At 39.0% G+C, this 25,641-nt stretch overlaps 1 protein-coding gene across 5 annotated transcripts; it reads left to right on the top strand.

The window, feature by feature from the left end:
* Positions 1 to 194: 194 nt before the first annotated feature.
* Positions 195 to 25,641, top strand: RSRC2 (arginine and serine rich coiled-coil 2). Of its 5 annotated transcripts, none has more exons than XM_007539802.2 (10): positions 195 to 355; positions 4,918 to 5,074; positions 6,650 to 6,693; positions 9,046 to 9,233; positions 11,728 to 11,931; positions 17,747 to 17,869; positions 20,316 to 20,395; positions 21,957 to 22,186; positions 22,706 to 22,795; positions 24,681 to 25,641. In XM_007539802.2, the coding sequence occupies exons 1-10, from the start codon at positions 350 to 352 to the stop codon at positions 24,858 to 24,860; spliced, it is 1,302 nt and encodes a 433-aa protein (XP_007539864.1). In that variant the 5' UTR covers positions 195 to 349; the 3' UTR covers positions 24,861 to 25,641. The 5 variants fall into 5 exon arrangements, with proteins under 5 accessions (XP_007539864.1, XP_016040439.1, XP_007539865.1 ...); XM_016184953.2 differs by having other exon boundaries at positions 21,954 to 22,186; XM_007539803.3 differs by having other exon boundaries at positions 222 to 355; positions 9,024 to 9,233.

Below are 25,641 nucleotides of genomic sequence, written 5' to 3'. Positions count from 1 at the left end.
AAGGCCAAGCACCTTCAAGTCGAAATCGGACCTCGCCCCACCCTAAATTCCATTTGCGCGGATTTCCAGATTACGTAGTTTGGGTGTGCCCTTCGCCCCGCCCCCTTCGCAACTGTACACGCCCCCTTCGGTAAAACGACCAACCACCGCCTTGAAACCCGTTGCTATCGAAACCCTTGTCACCACCCCTTTTCCTCCCAGCAATCAGTGCGACGCACCGGGCCTCTCCTCTTTTGTGCCATCCGGGTCTCTCGTGCGAGGCATTTAGTCTGTGGCGAAGCTTAGGGGTAGCCAGTACTTGTGAAAGTGGCGAGTGGAGGCGCCGCCCTAGCGGCCAGGATTCTGGAGAATGGCGGTAGGTGTCGAATCTGGGTTTATAGCAGGGCATTTTTTTGCTGATCTCCATAAAGTAGGTGAACGGCTCCCAGAGCTGTTGTCCGTGAGTGTGGACAAAATGGCGTCGCGGCCGCCTTCTACGTCCGCCATGATGGCTGCTTGCTGTAGGGAGGGGGTTTCGGGTGGGGGTGGGGAAGAGCAGGAGCACCTTTTTTTTTTTTCTAGAACTTTCTATATCTCTTAGCCTTGTGTTACTTTCGGCTCCGAGAACTGTTTCCAGTTTAGTTTACACACTGGTGCTTGTACTGAGTTTCAGTCGTGCTCGAGAACTTCAGTTCGCAGTGGAGAAGCGATGGAAAGAAAGAAGGGCTCGGGGGGCGTCTTCCGGGAGCCTTCGGGCCTAAAGGTGATGTCTGAGAGCCCGAATGTAAGAAGATCGCAGTTTTGTAGCGGCTTTCATTTTGCCTCCGCTCAAGTGAGTGGTGCTAGTTGCATAATTGCGATTTTGTTCGGTCCGTAAGTAAACCTCAGCTGATTCCTTACTAAAATGATCTGAGGAGTGTGTTAATGAAAAAAAAAAATCGGCTTAACCCAGGAGACTTTGGAAGTAGGAGTTCCGTTGATGCTCGGTTTCTTAGCGGTTCGTGATGTGATCATTTTGAAGTCTTTGAGGACCATCATGATCAGACCTTATCGTGGTCAATGTTGTTCCTTTAAATTCGGGAAACAACCCCCCCCCCATTGACCCATTTACTTTAAAACCGCAGTTCTTAAATTGTCTCTCCTGAACGTAAGGAAGCCGGTTTTCAGTATAAAATGGCCAGTCGTGACCGCGTTATTTGTGCGGTCATTTCATTATTCACTTATTCCTGTTCAAAAAGAAACACATGTATTTTGTATTTCCACTCACTAAAAAGTTAAATTTTCTCAATTTCAAAAAAGCATATGACTTTTTTTTATGACTATTGAGTATTAGCACAATGAAAAATTTTATAGCTAGTCTTAAATAATTAGGGTATCTAGAATTAGCGTGGCTTTGTCATCCTCATTCTCCCACTACCGATTAAACTCAAAACTGGGGTTTTTTTTTTGTTTGTTTAATAGTGTCTAAGAGGTAGCAAGCACTCTGGTATTCTGCAACTGATAGGTTTAATATTTTCCTTTGTCTAGTGTCTAGGCCTCTAAATATACTTTAAAAGGAAAAATAGTCTTTACTTGGGGTCAGATATGTTTTTTTATGAAAATATTTTCCTTAGTGCCTTCTTCAATAAAAAAAGACAATTCCCTAGAGAAATGTCCTATTATTAATTGAGTGTACTAGAAAAAGATCAGTGTGTCCGGGGAGGTGGTGCAGCAGTCTTTCATGAGACTGAAAGAGCTTCGAGTTTGATCTCCCGCACTTAATAGGCTAGAGTGAACAAGCTTCTGGTAGTCTCTCTCTGATAAAATTTTCACCAAAGGATCTAGATGTATCTTGTTATACTGAAATAAAACATAAATTTTAAGGAATAATATAGCCTAACAGAACAGATGGTAACAAAGAACACTTGCATTAGCATTTGATAATACTACATAGGGAGCCTTGCTACATCCTTTTTTTTTTTTTTTTTTTTTTTTGCATGCTTGATTGTGCTCCTATAAAATATGCTTCTGAAAGTTTTGACTGGATTAAGTAACTTAACCTAAGTCATTGTCCTGTGTCACAGTGCCTTCACTTAACGCATTTGCCATCCATCAAATTTTTGTCATTTTCACCAAATAGTGTCTTTTCTGAAATATTCTGTAAAGGTGGTAAAAAGCTTTGGGCTAGGGAGACAGCGTGGTTATTGTGCAAATGACTTTCATGCCTGAGGCTCTGAACTCCCTGTTTAAATCCCCAGCACTACCAAAAGTTGAGCAGTGTTCTGGTCAGAAAAAGAACCTTTTTTTTTTTTTTTTTTTTTAAGACTGAAAATCTGGGCCAGGGCTAGATAGCATAATAATTATGCAGAGAGGCTCCAAAGTCCCAAGTTCAATCCTTTGCACCACCATAAACCAGAGCTGATAAGTGGTTTGGTTAAAAAAGAAAGAAAATAAGTCATCTTTGTGTAAATATGTTACAACTTTTATTAACTAGTAGACACCATAGTGGAGATATATCATTTAAAAGTTTTTATTGTCTTTATTAGATAGACATAGCCAGAAATCGAGAGGGTAGGGGAGATAGGGAGAAAGAGACACCTACAGACCTTCACCGCTTGTGAAGCTTTCCCCCTGCAGGTGGGCACAGGGACCTCAAACCTGGGTCCTTGAACACTGTAACATGAGCTCCACCAGGTGCGTGACCACCAGCCCTGAGATAAATCATCTTAAAGATTAAAAAATATAATGAGATGGTGAAAATTGAGCCGCTAAATCATAGTTTTGTATTATTTATTTTTCACCAAAAGAGATTGAGATTGGAGGATCATTGTGAGAGGCCAGAGCATCATGTGTAGTGTTTGGGGAAACCTGGACCTTAAGCAGTGCAAGTCCAGAACTCTACCCACTGTGCCATTTCCATGATTTTGAAAGTCAGCCATATGTTAGTTACTTTTTTCTGTTTTTATTAGGTCATTTTGTTTGTTTTTCTGTTGGGGGTTGGTTACTGACATTACAGGGTTAACAGATTGGTTACCAACTGTAACTGCTTACCTTTTTGAAGCAGGAATGCTTGGTGTGAGGTTGGGGAAGAGATCAGACATACATTTCAAGCATGTGCATATAGCAGCCACCCTTACAGGCCCTAAATCCTTTTCTGTTTTAAAGCTTTATGGGGGGACGGGAGAAACATCACTCACTCCCCATCCTGTGCCAAGGGTAGGGAAAACTTGGGGCCTCATGCTTGTGAGTCTAATGTTTATCCAATGCACCACCTCTTGGGCCAGTTTGCTTTTATTACCATAAGTAAATAGTTGAATTGTGCATATCACTTATCTTCTTTTTTTTTTGTTTTTTTTGTTAATGATTTTCTACTCCGTTTCCTTTGTGTGTCTGTTTAAGACAGTTTTTGATGTCCTACATCACAGACAGGTAAACATCTCTGTTGAGAGCAAGATAATGGTTTTAGGTTTTATGAACTACTTAATCTCTATCACATATCTATTTACTTGGGTCCCTCCCCAAGAACTCATGAATTCTGGGTTACAGTGCTACTGGGGACTGACTACAGTGTATACCCATCATATTCTCACAAGTCTTGAAAAGTTTGCTTACGTGTGTGTGTGTGTGTGTGTGTGTATTTTCAAGTTCATGTATATCAGATCTCTTTTTCACCTCTTTACTTACTTCACCTAGCATAATCACCTTCAGTACCATCCATTTTGTCCCAAAGTATACGATATTATCTTTTCTGATTGCAGAGTAGTATCTCCTGGAGTATCTATCCCATCCCCTTTTTGTCGGTCGTCTGTCTGTGCATTTAGGCTGCTTCCACTCTGGCTAGTGAGTGGTGCAGCTATGGCTACAGGGGTGCATCTGTCCATTCTAATTAGTGTTTGTCCTTTGGCTAAAGGCCTGAGTGGTATTGCTGGAATCATGAGGTGATTTCATTTTTTAAGTTTTCTCCACAAAATCTGATAGAATTTCTTTCTTAACTATTTGATTGATTTCTGTGCTTAGCACACTGTTAATAAGCAAGGCAAAGAATTTATTCTTACATGAAGGGGGGCTTATCTCTTTAGGTAAGTCAGGTCTCTGGGATGAGTATATGTGTGCATTTGATTATAATTTAGTAGTACGGCATGCAAGATGCTTTCCTTTTTTCTTTATGTACAGCCAGGGTTATCACTGGGACTCAGCGCCTACACAGTGCACCAAACTGTTTGATTCTGAGAGAAATTAAAGGGGGGGACATGTAGCCCTGTGAAGCTTCCCCTCAAAGGTGAGGACTAGGGCATGATCCCCAGGCCCATGTTCAATTTTCCAGGAAAGGTAGAACGTATTTTTAGTCACGCTGCTTTATTCACTAGAGAGAAACATTAATGAAATGCATCAGCTGGATTTTCAAATTGGTAGGTTAATTTTTTTTTTAACTAAATATTGGATAGAGACACATTGAGAGGGAAGGAAGAGGTAAGGGGAAAAAGAGATAAGACACCTGATTCATTTGTGAAGCTTTCCCCCTGCAGGTGGGGGCCAGGGGGCTTGAACCCAGGTTCTTGTGCACTGTAATGTGTACGCTTAACCAGGTGCACCATTGCCTAGCCTCTGGTAGGTTAGTTTTTGTTTCTTCATAGCTGAGAAGCATTTTTTCCACTAGGCATTTTACAATATTGAGTCTCTTTAACTTTTTAAGATGTATTTATAAGAGGAGACAGAACCAAAGGATCATTCTAGCGTAAAGTTACCTCATGCTTAAGGGTCCAGTGGGTATCCTTATTTTCATCAACTCTGTTGCTGTGTTAGAAACATTTGGAGTCAGATTCACCCCTTGTATTGAAAGTTACACAAGTAATTATTTACATTGCATTATGTCTCTTTGGTATTGGGTGTGAAAAATATTAAACTATTTGCAAATTCAGCCATTCTGATTCACTGGTTTATTTTTCTTTAAACTTTTAGGCTAGCGATACAGAACGAGACGGATTTGCCCCAGAGAAGATTTCTCCAGATAGAGATAAGAAAAAAGAGCAGTCAGATATCTCTGCTTCTCCTAGAACCACAAAACATCATTATTCAAGATCACGATCGAGGTCACGAGAAAGAAAACGAAAGTCAGGTATGACTTGGTAGAAATGGTAGTTAACAGTAAAAGCATTCATTAGGCACGTATCATGATAGCTAATTTTTATTTATTATTGGATAGAGACAGAATTTGAGAGGATAAGGGAAGATAGGAAGAGTGACACCTGCAGACCTGCTTTACCACTTGTGGGACCAGGGCTTGAACCCAGCTCCTTGTGCACTGTGGTGTTTGCGCATAACCAGGTGTATTATCACCTGCCCACAATAACCGTAAATTCTAAAAATGTTTGCACACAGGCAAAATAGCTTGCTTGGCTAGTGTGCTGCTTTGCCGTATGTGAAGCCCAGGTTTGCGCCTGGCTCCCACCACACTGAGTAAAACTTCAGTACTATGGTCTCTTTCCCTCTCCACCTAAAAATATAGTAAAATATAACTTAACTCACCCAGCAGAATCACTCTTTCTTTGGTCTCCCCCCACCGCAACCCCAAGTTTATCACTGGCTTGGTGCTGCATGTCATACTCAGTGCTCCCAGTAGCCAGTTTGTCCTTCCTTCCTATTTTATTTGAAGGAAAGGGAGGGGGAAATAGGGAAGAGACAACGATCCCTGCAGACCTATTTCACCTCTCCTGAAGCATCTGCCTTGAAAGTGGGAAGCTGGGCCTCAAACCGTGGTTCTTGAACAAGGTGTTGTGTACACTCAACTGTGCCAACACCCTACCCTCGGATACCATTTTGCCATAAGCATGGGCCTGGATTTGTGTCCCTGGCATCACATACACTATAGCTTCATGAACGGTGGGGCGACACTATGATGTCCCTCCAACGTTTTTGTTTGTTTGTTTGTTTGGAGAAATTTTTGAGAAATGACAATATTTGCAAATTCTTAGCCTGGGCAGTAGTTTATAGTATCCCAGACATGCTTATCCAGTTAACTTTTTTCCATTGTGTAGAGGTGCTAACTAAACAGAAATACCATGGTAATATTGCGCTATCCATAGATTTCTTTTATTCTATCAATAATGCCTAGAATTAGTCCCAGGATCTTATGCATGATACGGCATATATCACCTGCTAAGCCATCTCCCAGACCTTTGGGGAGGTTTTAGATTTATTTGCTGAAAAAAAGAGATTAGATTGATAAAATACAACAGTGTTTTGGGGGGTTGTTAGCATAATGGTTATACAAAGAGCCTGAGGCTCCAAAGTCCCAGGTTGTCTGTCTCTGTCAAATATATGGAGGGACGGATGTGAGGGTGATCTGGCTGCGACATCTGTCACCCCATTGATCGCCAGGGTTGATCCAGCTGATCTGGCTGGCTAGGCGGTGTCCCCTTCCTCCCTCACCGCTCCATGTGCATCCCTCCTGAAGCTGCGCGCTCTGGTCGAAGAGGACAGCCTTCCCCAATAGAGATGGACCGGTCTTCGGTCGAGGGTATACGAGTAGCTGCGCTCCCCCGCTAGAACAATTCTAACAACAAGCTCTCAAATATATAGAGGAAGATAGAATATCTAGTTGGTAAAATCAGCTAATACATATTTCTTTATGTGAATCTTTATATTTGAGATGTTTGTGTCTTTTGCTTATGGCAAATTTGTGTGTCCACAGATAATGAAGGGAGAAAACACAGGAGCCGGAGCAGAAGCAAAGAGGTAATTAACACTTTGTAGTGAATAGGTATTTTAAATGCTTATAAAAATCTCTGGTAGAAATGTTTGTGTGGATATGTATTATTGTCAAGGTAAGTGCGAAAGCTTGAAAAATTGAAAGACTAATTAGGTTATAGAGTAAGCATGATTTGGATTCATCATTTTTCAAGAAGATAGTTGCTTATATGAAAAAAGTTCGTTCAAAACTTAATTTTATTATGTTGTGGAAATAGTCACATATGAAGAATATAACTGGATTTTTTAGGCCTGTCACAGAGCTTCCATTAATCTGAGGTCCCAGAATCTATGCCTGACAACCACTCAGGACTTCTGTAGCAATCATCTTCAAATAGCAGTATCCTAGATAAATCTGTGAACTACTTTTTCTTTATGGAAGGTAACAGTCTCCCTCCTTGCTTTCTGCTGTACACTAGCTTGATTGCCCTACTAGACAACTGTTAACTTTTTTGAATAAAAGCTCAGGAACAGTGGTGGTAACAGCAGAATTTGAAAGAAAAAGCAGCTTTGTTGCAGAAGTTAACTTTCTCACCCACCCAAGAAGACAAGCCAACGAGGAAGAGCTGAAGTAGCAGCCAGAGAGGAAAGTCTTCCGGGGGCTGGGCAAGGGCCACCTAAAGAAATGTGGGCAGGGACTTCACCTCTTCCCCTAATGGAAGCTCTGTTAAATTTTTAATTTAGGAGAGTTTTTGTGAAAATGACTATTTTGTTTAGTTCACATGATAACATTTCTATAATAAATCATACTCAGCGTGCTAATGCGCGAAGAGACTGAACTGAAGACGCTGCAGACTCAGATAGCAAAATAATAAGCCTACTTCATGATAAGGTAACTATTAGTCATTCAAACTCCTATTTCCCTTAAGTATCTTAACTCAGTTAAGGGTTTTGATGGTTTTTTGTTTTGGTTTGGTTTTTTTATTATTATTATTATTAATGGTATTGTGTTTAGAAAATTGGCTTTAAATCAACTAAAATTTCTGAAAGTTTAACCACTTCAAGTTTTTTTCAGTTTGCCACTATGTGACAAAATCAAGAAAAGTTTATGAGTTTATAGAGAACTGGCAAGCTTAAGATTTACCTGTGTCTCCAGGCCTCTTATTTTGCAAAATTAATTTATATGCTAAGATTCTTTTCAGATAATCATGCATGTTCCAAAGTATTTGGCCAGTTGTCTTTGTTGTTGAAAACTAAATTTTGAAAATGGGAAGAAAAAATGCTGTGGCCTGTTTTGGGGAACATGAGGTAAATTTTCATACTGTGATGGGAAAACAGTGACCTAGGCATCCATCAGTAGAGCATTGATGTTCTTTGCTAGGTTCAGGTTCAACTATAGTTTTGTGACTTCATTTTAGTCATATATAAAGTTAGAGAATTGGGGTGAGAGATCTGTTTCCTCCCAACTATTACTCTGAAATATGTCCAAGATCTTCAAACTTTTAACCACAAAAAGCATTAGCAGAATATTAATGCAGGAGAAATCTTAACATTTAGCACTTCCAAACTCTCATTTAAGTGGCAGGATAGAAACTCATTTTAGCTGAGTCTCTTTAATGCATGTGTTGTCAAAGCAAAAAAAAAAAAAAACTTTTTTTTTTAATCTTATCAAAACATTGGGAAGCTATGTATCCTATAGTGGTATAGGAATTACTTTAGCCTAGCTTGATTTCACAAAAATTTATAACATGGTTGATTTTTCTACCCTAGGTATTTGAAATATGCTAAATAAGTGCTCCAAACCTGTTGGGATATTGTTGAAGATGAATCGTAGTTATTGCTTCGGTTTAGATATAGAGAGGAAAATCAAGAACCATCTTTTAGAATGGATATGGCATTTTAGCTACTGAAAGGACACTGCATAAAATTGAAATTGCAGAAATAACTAGTATTTGACTTAACTAATTTAAAATGCATTTCTGGTGCATGTCTTTGTGTCCTCAACTATAATAACACTTCAAACTTGCTATTGCATTCTCTGGGTTTAGTTGTTGAATGTACACGTGATCTCTCAAATAGGCTTATTGAAACATTTTGAAATTTTGGATACAGTGTATCAATTATATTTGCCTGATTTTAGATATAAGCAACATGAGTTTTTTTTTTTCTGACTTGGTTTTATAATTTTGAAAATCATGGTTTTATGTTGACAATATTGGGAGAATATACAAATATGTAAAATCTGCAACATTCGGGTGATGTGAAACTAGATTATTCTTTATTTGCCACACACTCCTAAGGTTACTAATGTTGCATCACATCATTTTTGTCTACTTTTACCCATACTAACTCTCTTTGTTGCACTATTTTCCTGAAAGAACCAACTTCTTCTTAAAACAGGCAAGAAGACACGAATCCAAAGATAAATCTTCTAAGAAACACAAGTCTGAGGAACACAATGACAAAGAGCATTCAGATAAAGGAAGAGAACGACTAAATTCATCTGAAAATGGTGAGGACAGACACAAGCGCAGAGACAGAAAGTCTTCTAGAGGCAGAAGTCATTCAAGGTCTAGGTCTCGTGAAAGGTGAGTGCCTTTGATGTTGGTAAAGTTAGTGGTTTTGTTTTGTTTTTCTAGAGCACTGCTCAGCTCTGACTTATGGTGGTGCAGAGGATTGAACCTGATAACTCAGCCTCAAGCATGAAAGTCATTTGCATAACCATTATGCTATCTCCCCCACCAAAGTTAGTCTTTTTTTTTTTTTTTTTAATCTTTATTTATGAGGTAAAGACAGCCAGAAATTGAGAGAGACAGATACCTGGGTCCTTGTGGATCGTAACATGTACTCAACCAGGTGTGTCACCACCCAGCCCCCCTAGTTATTCTTCTAAATCATATAAAATTTCACACCAGCCAGCAATATTCAAACTGATCTTGAAAATTGGTGTTTTGGGCCAGCAGAAAAATTCAGGTGGGTAGTATACTGCTTTGCCATGTGTACAGCCCAGATTTTTGAGCTCAGCTTCCACTGCATTGAAAGAAGCTTCACTGCTGTGGTGTCTTTCCACCCTCTTTTACCCATGTCTCCTCTATCTGAAAAAGTCATCCTGGTTCCTTGAAGCCCCAGTAAGAACCAAAAGAGAAAATTGATGTTTTTATTGAAAGCATTTTGCCCACAGACATTCACTAGTCTTGCCAACTTTACTGTCTAGTTAAGGCAGAAAATGAATGAACCTGAAGGAAAGCTTATGAGTAACATTCAGTTTGTAAGTGTATACATATATATTTTTTTAATTTGCTAATTTATGTCTTGCAGTGAAAGTAATTGTGCTGTCAGCTTTGTCAATATAGCAATCATTTTACGTTATTTATAGACAGTTTCCTATTTAAATTCACGTAGTTTTTCATCATTTGAATGAAAAAGAATGTTCAGGAAGTTGGGCGGTAGCACAGTGGGTTAAGCACAGGTGGCGTAAAGTGCAAGGGCCAGTGTAAGGATCCTGGTCCAAGCTCCCTACTCTCCACCTGCAAGGGAGTCTCTTTACAGGCAGTGAAGCAGGTCTGTAGGTGTCTTTCTCTTCCTCTCCTCTCCATTTCTATCTGTCCTAACAAAGATGGCATCAATAACAACAGTAATAACTACAACGATAAAAAAAGGGCAACTAAAAACTAAATTTTTTTTAAATGTTTGGAAATAGTCATGATTCATTTGAGAGTGCTTTGCTTCTTCCTATTAGAAACCTGAGAATTTTCTAAAGTAGATTTAACTTAAATAGCCTGAAGTTATATAAATAGAAGTGAACCTTTGTTCCTGTTTGATACCTTCTAGAAATTCAGCCATAAACCACAGCTGAACAATGCTTGATGGAACTTGTCTAATATATATAACTTCACTTACTAAAAATCTCAGTGTGAGAATAGCTCACGCAGTACAACACAACCTTCACCATATGGATGCACCATGTAAAAGGGACAGCAGTGATTGCTGTAATGTCTCTCTCACCCTCAGTTGGGGTCATCGGTCCACTAGAAGCAATGGATTTCACAGGCACATAGCTCTGTCTTCCCCCTAATACCTTCCACCCTCCCCCCAAAAAAAATAACTGAGTAAAATGTCTTGATTGAAGCTGGATTTTTATAAAACTCACACTTTTAAAAAGTATAAAAATCAAGGGCAACAAAAGGGAATAAATAAGTAAAATAAATATTTAAAAAAATTTTTTTTGAAGTATAAAAATCTTGGTTTAAGCCCTTGGACCAAATGGAAAACAGACTACATAGAATACTGTGGTTTTTCTCTGACTACCTAAAATTGAAAGAGAAACAAGCAGGAAAATTCCTAGGGAGCAAGGAGATTCTGTTCTGCACAAAACCCTAGCAGACTAAATAATCTCTGTTGGCACTAAAACTCACTCATTCTTTTTATTTTTTATTACTATTTCTTAATATTTATTCCCTTTTTTTATTTGTTGCCCTTGTTTTATTGTTGTAGTTGTTGATAGGACAGAGAGAAATCGTGAGAGGAGGGGGAGAGAAAGATAGACACCTGCAGACCTGCTTCCCCACTTGTGAATCGATTCCCCTGAAGGTGGGAAGCCAGATCCTTCTCTGGTCCTTGCGCTTTTCTTTTTATTTATTTATTTTAGCCAGAGCACTGCTAAGCCTTGGCTTATAGTGATACTGGGGATTGAACCTGGGACCTTTCGTGCCTTGGTCATGAAAGGCTTTTTTGTATGACCATTTTTGTTGTTTATTTATTATTGGATAGAGACAGATTTTGAGGGGGTGAGGAGGTAGAGAAGGAAAAAGACAAATACCTGCTTCACCACACACACACACACACACACACACACACACACACACACACACACACACACACACACACACACACGTGAGGACCAGGGACTTGAACCTGGGTCATTGTGTACCATGATGTATGTACTTAACCAGGTGTGCCACACCTGGCCCACAGAATACAGAAGTTTATTGCCTATTTTGTTTGCATACACTACAAATAAGTGGTACTTATTGCCATTGAATAGGCAACTCAAAATAACTACAAATTCACAAACTGTTTTAGGCGTCATCGCAGTCGAAGCAGGGAGCGAAAGAAGTCAAGATCCAGAAGCAGGGAGCGGAAGAAGTCAAGATCCAGAAGCAGGGAGAGGAAGAAGTCAAGATCCAGAAGCAAGGAAAGAAAGCGCAGGATCCGATCTCGCTCCCGATCGAGATCAAGACACAGGCATAGGAGTAGAAGCAGGAGTAGGACAAGGAGTAGGAGTCGGTAGGTATCATTTTGGATAAAATTTACGGGGACTATTTATTTCCTCTCAGCCTGTGACTAAACCAAAGTTTATTTTGAAAACAATTCAGTGGAGAGGCAGGGTAGTGGTTCATCTGTTTAAGTGCCCATAGTGCTAAGGGAAGGACCCTTGAAAGGATTTGGATGTGAGCCCTGGGCTCCCCACTTCCAGGAGGGACACTTCACCAGCAGTAAAGCAGGTGCGGGTGTCTCCCTCTCTCATCCCCCTCCTCTCTCAATTTCTCCATCCTATCCACAAAAAGAAAAAAATTGCTAGGAGCAGTGTATTCATAGTGTTAGCACTGAACCCCAGCAGTAACCCTGGTGTCAAAAAAAGAAAAACAGTTGTTTTCATTACGTAGTCACAGTTACTGCCTGCCACATATTACATATAATGCCAAGACTCTGTTAATGTATTTTTATAGTTCTTTCAGTGGGTGTTTGATGTATTTACATGGGTCCTCATTGGGTGCATAAATGTTAATTGTTAATCTTTTTTATTTATTTCTTTATTGTGGAATTAATGTTTTACATTCAACAGTGAATACAATAGTTTGTACATGCATAACATTTCCCAGTTTCCCATTTAACAATACAACCCCCACTATGTTATCTATCATCCTTCATGGACCTGTATTTTTTTTTTAATTTTTTTTTCTTTTTTTTTAAATCTTTTTTTTTTTAATATTGATTTTATTTATTTATTCCCTTTTGTTGCCCTTGTTGTTTTATTGTTGTAGTTATTATTGTTGTCGTTGTTGGATAGGACGGAGAGAAATGGAGAGAGGAAGGGAAGACAGAGAGGAGGAGAGAAAGATAGACACCTGCAGACCTGCTTCACTGCCTATGAAGCAACTCCCCTGCAGGTGGGGAGCCGGGGTTGGAACCGGGATCCTTATGCCGATCCTTGTGCTTTGCGCCACCTGCGCTTAACCCGCTGCACTACAGCCCGACTCCTATGGACCTGTATTCTACCCACCCACCCCAATAATTGTTAATCTTGATTGATTGATCCTCTCATCATTATGTAATGGCCTTGCCTATCTTTTAATACTTTAACTTAAAGTCCATTGTGTCCGAGATGAGAATGGCTGTTCCTGCCCTTTTTTGTGGTCCATTATCCTGTATGATAGTTTTCCATCCTTTCACTTTAAGTCTATGTCTTGTTGGGTCAGGTGGGATTCTTGCACACAGCATACAGTTGGGTTTTGTTTTCTGATCCATCCTCCCACTCTGCCTTTTAGTGGGTGAATTTAAGCCATTGGTATTTATTGATACTGTGGCTTTAAGGTATAGCAGTGCCATTATTCAACGATTTTTTATTTGCTCTGATATATGGCAAGTATTATGGTAATGTTATTGTTTATAAGGGGTCTTTTAGAACCTCTTTCAAGGCAGGCTTGGTGATGGTTGCCTCCTTTAACTGTTGCATGTCTGAGAAGGTTTTGATCCCTCCATCTAGTTTGAATGAAGGTGTAGCAGGATATATTATCCTTGGTTGAAACCCTTTTTCATTGACGGCTCGATAGATATTTTGCCATTCTCTTCTCTAGCTTTTAGAGTTTGAATGGAGAAGTCTGCTGATAGTCTTATGGGTTTTCCTCTGTATGTTTTTCTCTTGCGGCCTTTAGGATCCTTTCTTTATCTTTACTTATTTTCATTGTAACAATGGTGTGTCTTGAAGTCTGGGTTGATTTTGTTTGGAACTCTGGGCCTCTTCAATCTTAATGTTTTTTTCTATTGTTTAGGTCTGGGAATTTTTCTTCTATTAATTCCTCTAGGATGTTTACTTCGCCTTCCTCTCTCTCTTTTTTTTTAATATTTATTTTATTTATTTATTCCCTTTTGTTGCCCTTGTTGTAGTTATTATTGTTGTTGTCGTTGGATAGGACAGAGAGAAATGGAGAGAGGAGGGGAAGACAAAGAGGAGGAGAAAAAGATAGACACCTGCAGACCTGCTTCACCGCCTGTGAAGCGACTCCCCTGCAGGTGGGGAGCTGGGGTTCCCCTTCCTCTCTTACTCTGGTAGGCCAATTATACGAATGTTATATCTTTTTTATTATTTATTTATTTATTTATTTATTCATGAGAGAGGAGAGAAAGAACCAGACATCAATCTGGTACATGTGCTGCCGGGGATTGAACTTAGGGCCTCATGGTTGAGAATCCAGTGCTTTATCGACTGTGCCACCTCCCGGACCACTGCAAAGGTTAACTTCTTTTGAGATCATCCCATATGTCTCTGTTGTTGGTTTCAGTGTCTCGCTTTCTTTTTTAGCTCTTTTACCTCTTTCTTAGTTTTCTCTAGCTTATCCTCTATCTGACTAGTTCTGTTTTCTGCTTCTCTTAATCTGCATTCCCTTCCCTCAGCTTCTTCCTTCATTTCAATTATATTATTAGCTTGTTCTGCTAATTGGCCTTTTAGCTCAGCTATTCAGCTTTCAATTCTCTAATTACCTCAAGGAAGCTAGTATTTTCCTTGAGTGTCTCATCTGTTGTTTCCCTAATTCTGATAGCCCTTCCCTCCATAGTTGTCTTCATTTCTGTAATTATTAGTTTTTTTACTATTGTTTCCATACTATCTATGGTTACTTCTGACTGATTTGGAGTTGTTTTTTTTTTTTTTTTTTTTAATTTTATTTATTTATTTATTCCCTTTTGTTGCCCTTGTTGTTTTATTGTTGTAGTTATTGTTGTTGTCGTTGTTGGATAGGACAGAAAAATGGAGAGAGGAGGGGAAGACAGAGAGGAGGAGAGAAAGATAGACACCTGCAGACCTGCTTCACCGCCTGTGAAGCGACTCCCCTGCAGGTGGGGAGCCGGGGTTCGAACTGGGATCCTTATGCTGGTCCTTGTGCTTTGTGCCACCTGCGCTTGTTTGTTTATTTCCCCTTTTGTTGCCTTTGTTTTTTATTGTTGTTATTGATGCCATTGTTGTTAGGACAGAGAGAAATAGAGAGAGGAGGAGAGAAAGATAGACACCTGCAGATCTGCTTCACCACCTGTGAAGGGATGTCCTGGCAGGTGGGGAGCCAGGGGCTCAAACCGAGATCCTTGCACTACATGTGCTTAAGCCACTGTGCTACTGCCCGACTGACTCCATAAGGTAATTCGGTTTTTTTGTTTGTTTGTTTTTGTGAGAAAGACAAACACTAGAGCACTACTCAACTCTGGCTTTTGGTGGTGCAGGGGATTGAACCTGGGACTTCGGAAACCTCAGGCATGACAGTCTCTTTGCATAACCATTATGCTATCTACCCCCCACAGGTTTGTGGTTTTTTTGTTTTTTTTTTAGAGAGATTTTATTTATTTATTAATGAGGAAGATAGGAGAGAAAGAACCAGATATCACTCTGGCACATGTGCTGCCGGGGATCAACCTCAGGACCTCATGCTTGAGAGTCCAAAGCCTTATCACCATGCCACCTCCTGGACCACATTTTTAACCAAATTTTTTATTGTTATGGTTTGTATTCTTCTGTCATTCTTCAGTTAGGTGTTAAGTACTAGCTACACTAAAGACTTTTCACAAATGCAGTCACAAACCTCAGAAATTACAACAATAGCAACTGAAGCAAGGACGCAGTTCAACCAATACTAGTTAGCCAACCAACACTTACAGTGCAAGAAAAAATAGCAAACAAAACCAAAAGAAAGAGAAAGGAAAAGGAAAGAAAGAGTAGACAATTATGCAAATCTACTGTCTACATTTTAGGGATAGCAAGATACACAGAGTCAGATTTCTTCCATAAACAAATGTCAGTGAATTCAGAAGGCAAAAGAAGGGTGAAAGGAGGTTTTTTTTTTTTTTCTTTTTTAAGAATTTATTTGTTTATTCATTATAGAGATGGGAGGAGAGAAAGAACCAGACATCACTCTGGTACATGTGCTGCCAGGGATCAAATTCAGGACCTCATGCTTGAAAGTCTAGTATCTTAGCCACTGTGCAACCTCCCAAACCACTGTTTATTTATTTATTTTTTAATTAGGAGGAGAGAAAAAGGGTGGAGGGAAGCCGGAGAAACAAGTTCCTCTCGCAGTGGATAGGACAAAAGTGTAAAAGGCAACAGCAGTTAATTTTGATCAAACTGAAGTGGAGGGGAAAGGGACACACATATATAATAATAGTAATAAAATAAGATAGAGTAAAAAACCCTAACAGTCAGTCTGTAGCTTGGACCGCTCCACATTGGCTGGACGAAGCCTGAGCAAAGACAACCAATTACAACAAATATCAAAAAAAGAAAAGAGGGAATCATGCGGTAGTGCAGCGGTTTAAGCGCACATGGCGCAAAGCTCAAGGACCAGCATGAGGATCCTGGTTCGAGCCCCCGGCTCCCCACCTGTAAAGGAGTCCCTGCACAAGCGATGAAGCAGGTCTGCAGGTGTCTTTCTTTGTCTCCCCCCCTGTCTTCCCCTCCTCTCTCCATTTCTCTCTGCCCTAGTCAACGAGGACATCAATCAATAACAACAACAATACAAAAACAAGGGCAACAAAAGGGAAAATAAAAAAATTAAAAGAAAAAAAGAAAAATCTCCAGGTAATCTTTCCCAGGCAGGGCTGAGGCTCTGATTGGTCAGGTATTTTGTCACTCAAATGGAGCTTCAGCCACCTAAAAAAGGAAAGGAAAAAGGTTTGGAATGACACCCCTACTGTGCCAGGAATCTTGGTAAAGAAATTGGCAGGAAGTTAGCGAGGAGCAACTGGCCAGCCTTTCTGGTGTGGTGGGGGGTGGTGAGTTCAGAAATAGTGAAGCCAATGATTTTCCTTTCTTTGTCCGTTTGGCTTCTGTTTGCCAGCCCAAGAGTGGGTTATAGGACACTTTTTGGTGTCACCCTGACCAACCCCTATTCACCCTTTCACAGACACACCCTTTATCCTACCCTCTCCAGAGAATCCCAGTTTATAAATCACCTTTTTAGGAGCCATCTTGGCTCTGCCCCAATGCCAAGACTAATGCTCTATTGTTTCAGCTAACTGCTGAAACCATTGAGTAACTTACCCCACCCCAGGTTCCTAAAACCTTAAGTTGTAAAACTATGAGTCACAGTCAATGCATGTACTTAATGAGGTTCACTGTATATTGTACCTTAGGTATTTTTAAAAAGATTACCTTATTCAAACTATTTATTCTAAAGGTATTTTTAATTTTTTGAATAGGAAACATCTAGGATAAGATTTTAATTCATAACTATTTGGAAAATATATTCATTCTCTACTATTTACATACTACTAGTAGTTGTATATATTTATAGTAATTTATACATATATAGTAATGAACAGGTTTGTGTTACTTTATTGCTATTTAAGTTAATATGACTATTCACTGTGGCTTGTGGTAGAAGGATTGAACCTGGGGTTTTAGAGCTTCAGATGAAAAAGAGTGTTTTATTCGTCATTTACAAGATTTTAAGATAACAGGTATAATTCCACACCACTCCCACCACTGCAATTCTCTTTTTGTTTGCTTATGTCCCCCCGTGGTAATGAGCATAGTTCTCCCAAGATCATAGTTTAGGGTTTACTATGTATAAGTTCCTGCTTTAAGTGGAATGAGAGCAACGTTTTTCGTCTGGGAGTATATACCAAAATTCTTTTGGGGGTGCATAAGAGACAAGTTCTGGCTTTATAATTGCTTCTCTGCTCAACATGGACATTATCCAGTAGATCCATACCCCCAACCCGTACATGAAAGTCCTTTTTTACACAACCATTTATGCTATCTCCCCCTCCCTAAACTGATTTTTTATCCAGGGAAGTACTGGATATACTGACACACTAAACTGGTTTATTACAGTGATAGAAAGAAGAGAATTGAAAAACCAAGAAGATTTAGCAGAAGTGTAAGCCGAACTCCTAGTCCACCTCCCTTCAGAGGCAGAAACACAGCCATGGATGCACAGGAAGCTTTAGCAAGACGGTATGTATATTTTCTGTTTGGACTTTTCCCCTTTAATTTGAAGTAGATATACAGTTGCATTGGGGTGAAAATGCTTTTTAAATTTAAAATCTAGTTTTAAGAATTTAATTTTATGTTTTTTTTTTTTTTTTTACCTTAGAAAAGCAAATTATGAAACATAAAGTTCTTCCACTCATTTTCTTATTTTTGAAAGTAGAAATAATAAATGTAAGCCAGTTTGTTTTATCTTTTAGTTGTATTGCTTCTGGCATAGGGAGAGCATCACATTTTCTGCTTGTTGATTATTATTTTCTAAAGTTTCAAAGTTGTGAGATTGTGGCACCACACATACTATCTGGCTGAAAGCTGAAAAACCATTGAAGGAGTTGTCTCATAGAAAGACAAGGAGTAAAATAAAATCCATACAATTGTGGTATTTGTCTTTAATTTTATTGGATAAAGACAAGTTGATAAGGAAAGGGGATATTTAAAGAGAGACAGCACTACTTCACCGCTTGTGAAGCATCCCCCCTGCAGATGGAGACGGGGCTTGAACCTATATCCTTGTGCACTATAATGTGTGCACACTCAACTGGGTACTTCACCACTCTACGCTGCAATTGTTTGCAGGTTCTCCTGTATTCTGGAATTTATACACTTGGGTTTTATTTTTTTTTTTTTCTTTATGAAATTGAGTTTATTTCTTTTTTCCATTACAAAAATACAGTTGTCACAATGTAACCTGATGGGCTGCTGCCCTGTGAACCCAGACTGGCAGAAACTCCAGCTGAACAGCAGCAGCAGCAAAGGTGTGAGCTCACCCCCTTCTTCATCCCATTCACTTTAGTGAATGGTGTCAGTTCCAAACCTTCAATGGCTGTTTTAATGCAATCAGTAGTAGACAATTGTGTGTTTCTTCCTGGAAATAAAATCAGACATTAGTACAATATTAAAGCCTTTCCCATTAACTCTGAAAGATAATGTTTATTTCCTAAAGTTTACTCTTGTTTACTATTACTTGTATGTAAGTTGTGTCTTGATTTAAAGTGGAAGCTGTTAATACCCCCCCCCAATTTTTTTTATTTATTTAAAAAAAGCTATAATATGAGGACTGGGTGGTGGTGTATCTGGCAAAGCACACACATTAAAGTGCACAAGGACCCAGGTTCAAGCCCCTGGTCCCCACCTGAGGGGGAAGCTTCACGAGCGGTGAAACAGGGCTGCAGGTGTCTCTCTATCATTTCCCTTCATTTTCTTTGTTGTTTTAGTGTTTATATGAGAATGGATTTGTTTCTGGCAGCAACCTTTCACAAGGCTTTTTTTCCCTTCCTTTAGATGTTCTGTGTGATTCTTCTTGAACATGTACTCATTAGAGGGCAAAAAATATATGTGTAGTCAATTTCCTACTGTGCAAAATCCAGCAATTGTTAATAACAAATGCCAGTTTAAGAAAACCATTGTCTGCAGGGACAGATAGCATAATGGTTATGCAAACAGGCTGTCTTGCCTGAGGCTCTGAAATCCCAGGTTCAGTCCCACACCACCATAAGCCCGATCTGATCACTGCTCTGATTTTGAAAAGAAAAGATCATTGTAAATATTCAAATATTCCCAAACATTTTAGCCTATCCTTGCTACTTTTTAGCACATTAAAGGGTGTGAAAAATCCCTGTGGCTGGTAAATGATGGTGGACAGGAATATTTTGAGGTACTATTAAGTGTTAAGTAAGAAATGCATACATCTTTGGCTGCACACAACTATGTATTTAGAAATTTCATGTGAAACATTTTGTTTTTGTTTAGAGATAAATTGTTTTTAATCCCTTTGATTCTTGAGCTGCTATAAAGTAATTTCCTGATAGTTTTTCTTTCTCTTTGTTAGGTTGTATAAAATTACAATTAGGGTTTACTTGCTCACTGCCACATTTGCTTTGTTTTGAAACTGGGGCACTATTCCACTTCAGCTTATGGTAGTGCTTAGTATTTATCCTGGGACCTTGGGAGCCTCCAGGCATGATTTTTTTTTTTTTTAAATCATTTGTGGAAAGTATATACGCTATTATTTTTAATTTTTGTGTCCAAAAATGTATGGCTAGTATTTTCTTCCCTCATCCCTAGCCGATATTTTAAAAATATTGCTAAGATTTGATTGATTGATTAATGAGAAAGCTAGGAGAGGGAGAAAGCCAGACATCACTGGTACATGTGCTGCTGGAGGATTGAACTTAGAACCTCATGTTTGAGAGTCCAATGCTTTATCCACTGTTCCACCTCCACAAGCCAATATTGAGTTCATCTTTGTGATAAATACTGTCTTAAAAAGGATAGCATTTTCCACCTCAATTTATGGGAGGATATTTAGTATTAATTTAAATTCTGTATAGCATTTCTATACATGTTTCTACACAGGCAAATATAAACATACTGGGTTTGAGCGTTTTTAAATTTATGGAAATTGTTTTGACAGGTTGGAAAGAGCAAAGAAATTACAAGAACAGCGAGAAAAGGAAATGGTTGAAAAACAAAAACAACAAGAAATGGCTGCAGGTATTTTTTCTCCTTTGTTATAAATATGTGGCATGTCCTTTGTAGCAAAAATATAGAAGAGGGAGAAATTTACCTGTGTTCATATTGACCATGTACATAGTTAATAACCATATTTCTGGTACTTCATAAAATACATCACCAGAATATTAACAGGACTTCACATGCATAAAACCATCATGCAGACTTCCAACTTATTTTTTTTTATTCTTTTTATTGTTGTTATTGATGTCATCATTGTTGGATAGGACAGAGAGAAATGGAGGGGTGAAGCAGCCCCCCTGCAGGTGGGGAGCTGAGGCCTCAAACCGGGATCCTTAAGCAGGCCCTTGCGCTTTGCGCCACGTGTGCTTAACCCGCTGCGCTACCGCCCAACTCCCTCAAGTTATTTTTGTTCTATATACTGTGAGTGGTAGATAAGGAGACAGAATCAGCATAGCTCTAGCATTATAGTGAGCAATAAAGTCATGCTTGAGAGTCCAGCACTTCTACTGTGTCATCTCCTTGGCCACATTAAAGCTCTTGGGATTTTTGTTTGTTTTAATATTTATTCCCTTTTGTTGCCCTTGTTTTATTGTTGTAGCTATTATTGTTCTTGATGTCATTGTTGTAGAGAGAAATGTAGGGGGGTAGACCTGCGTAACTGCTTGTAAAGCAACCCCCTTCCAGGTGGGGAACTCGGATCCTTATGCCCATATGTGGGAACAAGAAGCCTCAAGCAGGAAAGGTCCTCAACAATAAACATTATGGGCGTGCGCACCCGCGCGCCCCCCACCCCTCCCCCCCATCTTTTATGGTTTTAGTACGCTTAGAAAGAGGCCAGAATACATTTGACTCAATCCAGGTTGTAACCTGGTACCTCGTGCGCACAGGTTTTGTACTCTGATGCTAAGCTGTCACCTTAAAATCTTTTTACATATTCCCAAATTAGTCAAAAGAATAGTGAATGCAGCTGTTCGTGAACCACTTTAGACAACTAAGATTTGGGGGATCCATCTTAGTAAAGATGGAGTGAAGTGAAATATGTATCTTACTGATTATATAATGAAATTTTTCAGGAATTTTGAATGTTGGAAGATGATCAGAATTATTTAGACCGCTAGTAAATATTAATTTAAAAAATGCCTGAAACTTTATAAACTGCCACCTTGTTTTAAAAGTGCTATTCTTCCCCACTCTTAATAATTTTCAAGCTTACATCCTGGCTGACAAAAATAACTGGAATAGTTTTAGTTCTGTGTAAAGAATATCTAGCATCTGGGTGGTGGTTTACCCAGTTGAGCGCACACATGACAGTGCACAAGGACCTGGGTTCAAGCCCCTAGAATATCTATTAAATGTGTATGTTTCTGTACTATCTCATGAATTCCAAGGCATCTGAAATGATTTTGTAATTACAAAGAATTATATGAATACAAGTACTGTGATTGTTTATCAGAGCGCTGTTCAACTCTGGCTTATGATGCTGTTGGGGATTGAATCTAGGCCATAGCAGCCTCAGGCATGAGAGTCTTTTAAGTTTAATAGTGGGTACCATATTTCATTTCCACAATCTCTTTAGCAGCTGCAGCTACTGGAGGCTCTGTTCTCAATGTTGCTGCCCTTTTGGCATCAGGAACTCAAGTAACTCCTCAGATAGCTATGGCAGCTCAAATGGCAGCCTTGCAGGCAAAAGCTTTGGCAGAGACCGGTATAGCTGTCCCTAGCTACTATAATCCAGCAGCTGTAAATCCAATGAAGTTTGCTGAGCAAGAGAAAAAAAGGAAAATGCTTTGGCAAGGCAAGAAAGAAGGGGTAAGTTCCTTTATTCCCTCTTCTGTGATAAATACATAAGTAGTGATTGCCTTGGGAAAAGGTTAGGTTTTAATTTTTATGAGAAAGATAGGAGGAGAAAGAACCAGACATCACTCTGGCACATGTGCTGCCAGGGATCGAACTCAGGACCTCATGCTTGAGAGTCCAAAGCTTTACCACTGTGCCACCTCTCAGACCACGAAGTTTTAATTTTTTCAGAACTTATTTGTGATGACTTAATTTCCCAAACTTACACGGAGAATGCATGATCATCTACATCAAGCTTTCTAGGAGTTATTTAGTGAAATTATAATGTTCTTCAACCTCTTTTTTCCATTATAATGCATTATGTGGTTTGCTTCATTGCCTAGTTTAAAGTAGCACGGGGAAGATAGTATAATGGCTTTCCAAAAATACATCCATGCCTATGTTTGTTGTGAAGGGTTGGGTTAGCATTCTAATAAAATATGTTTTATTTTTATTTTTTGCATGCTCTAAAATTTGTGTGCTTCTTTACAGGACAAATCCCAGTCTGCTGAAATATGGGAAAAATTGAATTTTGGAAACAAGGACCAAAATGTCAAATTTAGAAAATTAATGGGTATTAAGGTGAGTTTGTGTTACCCTGCCCACTTACTTTCTTGGTTAGTTTTCATCTCTTTAAAAATACATACTTGGGAGTCGGGCTGTAGCACAGCGGGTTAAGCGCAGGTGGTGCAAAGCACAAGGACCAGCATAAGGATCCTGGTTCAAACCCCGGCTCCCCACCTGCAGGGGAGTCGCTTCACAGGCGGTGAAGCAGATCTGCAGGTGTCTATCTTTCTCTCCTCCTCTCTGTCTTCCCCTCCTCTCTCCATTTCTCTCTGTCCTATCCAACAACGACAACAATAAAACAACAAGAGCAACAAAAGGGAATAAATAAATAAAATAAATACATATTTTATAAATTTTAATTAAAAAAAATACATACTTACTGAACCGGGATGACAGCATAATAGTTGTGCGAAAGACTTTATTTCCTGAGGCTCAGTGATCCCAGCACTACCATAAGCCAGAGCTGAGTAGTGGTCTGGTCTTTCTGTAATTCTCTCATTAAAATAAAAGTTAAAGATAATAAAAATAGGGGAGCAAGCAGTAGTGCAGTGGGTTAACACACATGATACAAAGCACAAAAACTGGAATAAGGATCCTGGTTGGAGCCCCTGGCTCCCCACCCATAAGGGAGTCGCTTCACAAGCGGTGAAGCAGGTCTTCAGGTGTCTTATCTTTATCTTCCCCTCCTTTCTCTCTGTCCTACCCAACAACAAGGACAGCAGTAACAACAAGGGCAACAAAATGGGAAAAACAGCCTCCAGGACCAGTGTGTTAGTAGTGCAGGCACCGTGCCCCAGCAATAACCCTGTAGGCAAATAAATATTAAAAGTAAATAAATAAAAATGTAAAATTTTTAAAAATAGATAATAAAAATATTTTTATGAGTGAGAAAGAAGCAGAGGAACTCGTACATGGCAGTGCCAGGAATTGAATTTAATAATGTATATAATATGAATTGTTTTTTTAATATGCTCATAATTGGACTAGCAAGATAGTGTTCATGGACAGTTTGCTTGCTTTATCATTCACATGACCCATGTTCAATCCATTCCTACCACATTGGTGAAGTCCTCATGTCTCACTCCAACCCAGAACCCCGTTTATGTCTCTTGTTTCTTTCTGTCTAGAAAGTTATACCAGAATGGTGAGGCTCTGGTAGTAAACAAAAAATAAAAAATAGCCAAGATAACACCACTTGATTATAAGTTGTCTGATGAGGACTTGGGAGGTAATATAGTGGTATATGCTTCTCACTCATACCTGAAGCAATCAAGGTCCCAGGTGTTAGCCAACTTCCAGACCATGCCCTTCTCATTCCAAGAGGGGTATGTTGGGGGTGGGTAGTACAGCTCCATAGGACAGAGAGTCTTAATGGGGAGAACTGTCTTTCTTTAGCCCCCATCCCCTCTTAATAGAGACTAATTGAGAAGGGAGGGGTAGAAGTAGACAAAAAGAGACTTGTAGTGAAGCATGTCTGCAGGTGTCTGTCTATCTTTCCTCCTCTGATTTCCCCTCCTCCATTTCTCTGTCCTATCCAACAACGACAACATCAATAACAATAAAAAAGGCAACAAAAAGGAAATAAATAAATATTTTAAATGTTTTTTAAAATAGCCATTGTAAACACTACCATATGTCCTGCTTTAATTACTGGCATGTATTCACATACTTTATGACCTGTTATTTCTTAATGCCACTGAAATAGTTTTTCTTCACCTTCCTATACCCTACTCTGCCATACAACCCATGAACAGTGTTACTTTTTACTATTAGATGCTCAGTTTATGAATGTGAGCAAAGATAAGTTTTTATCCTAGAATTAATCAGTAACATCAAGTAAGAGAATACTTTGTCCTAGTCTGACTTTATTTTTATGTTTTATTTTGTTTCTGATATTTAGAGTGAAGATGAAGCTGGTTGTAGCTCGGTTGATGAAGAAAGTTACAAGACACTGAAGCAACAGGAAGAAGTATTTAGAAATCTAGATGCCCAGTACGAAATGGCAAGATCACAAACCCACACACAAAGAGGAATGGGTTTGGGTTTTACATCATCAATGCGAGGAATGGATACAGTTTGAAAAAGACCACACAGAAAGTTTGGAACTTAACAGACTTCTGATTCTGCTGTGAGACCCTTGTCCACCAAACAGCTAGCAGTCTAGCTTGCATGGGTGTTGCATTGACTTTAATTTATTGAAAAATACAATTTTTGTAAATAATCAGATCAGTGATACTGGTGTTAGTGTTGTAATCAGGTTAAACCCACTTCCATTAAACTTGACAGGACTATAGGAGGACAATATTTTTTAGTTCATGAATTATACTTTTCAAATATATAAAAGCTACAGGTGGGATAAAATCTCATACATGGATTTTTTTCGTGTCCAATGTCTTGTGTACTTTTGTACTTAACCTTGTACAGTTATTTTCATCTCTTGAAACATGAAAGAAATGTTATGTAGATGTAATTTAGAAGATCTGGCCATTTGGTACATAATCCAGCACAAATGAGCTGGGTGGTGGTGATAATAAAAACCATTTTCTCAAACCTGGTCTTAATTTAAGTCACCTAGTATTCTTATGAGCGGAGGGGTTTTTTGTTCCTTTAGCATTTTGCAGTTGCTATTAGAAAACATAGGGTAGAAATTTTACTTTGAGAAGAACATGAACTGTATGTGATACCGTGATGAGTGAGGAATGTAAAAAGTTGGGAGGAGTAGAATTTATTAAAAGATACTGCTTTCCTATCATAAGGGACAGAAGTGTTGTACAGTATTTGTTAAATATTCTTTGTCATTCAGGAAACAATACACTAAAGGGATGTAAGCACTTTTATTTTAATAAAGTGCCTTAACAGTT

The sequence above is a fragment of the Erinaceus europaeus genome, chromosome 6 (assembly GCF_950295315.1).
Source record: "Erinaceus europaeus chromosome 6, mEriEur2.1, whole genome shotgun sequence".
Lineage (NCBI taxonomy): Eukaryota > Metazoa > Chordata > Mammalia > Eulipotyphla > Erinaceidae > Erinaceus > Erinaceus europaeus.
This window is presented reverse-complemented; position numbering and strand designations above follow the sequence as displayed.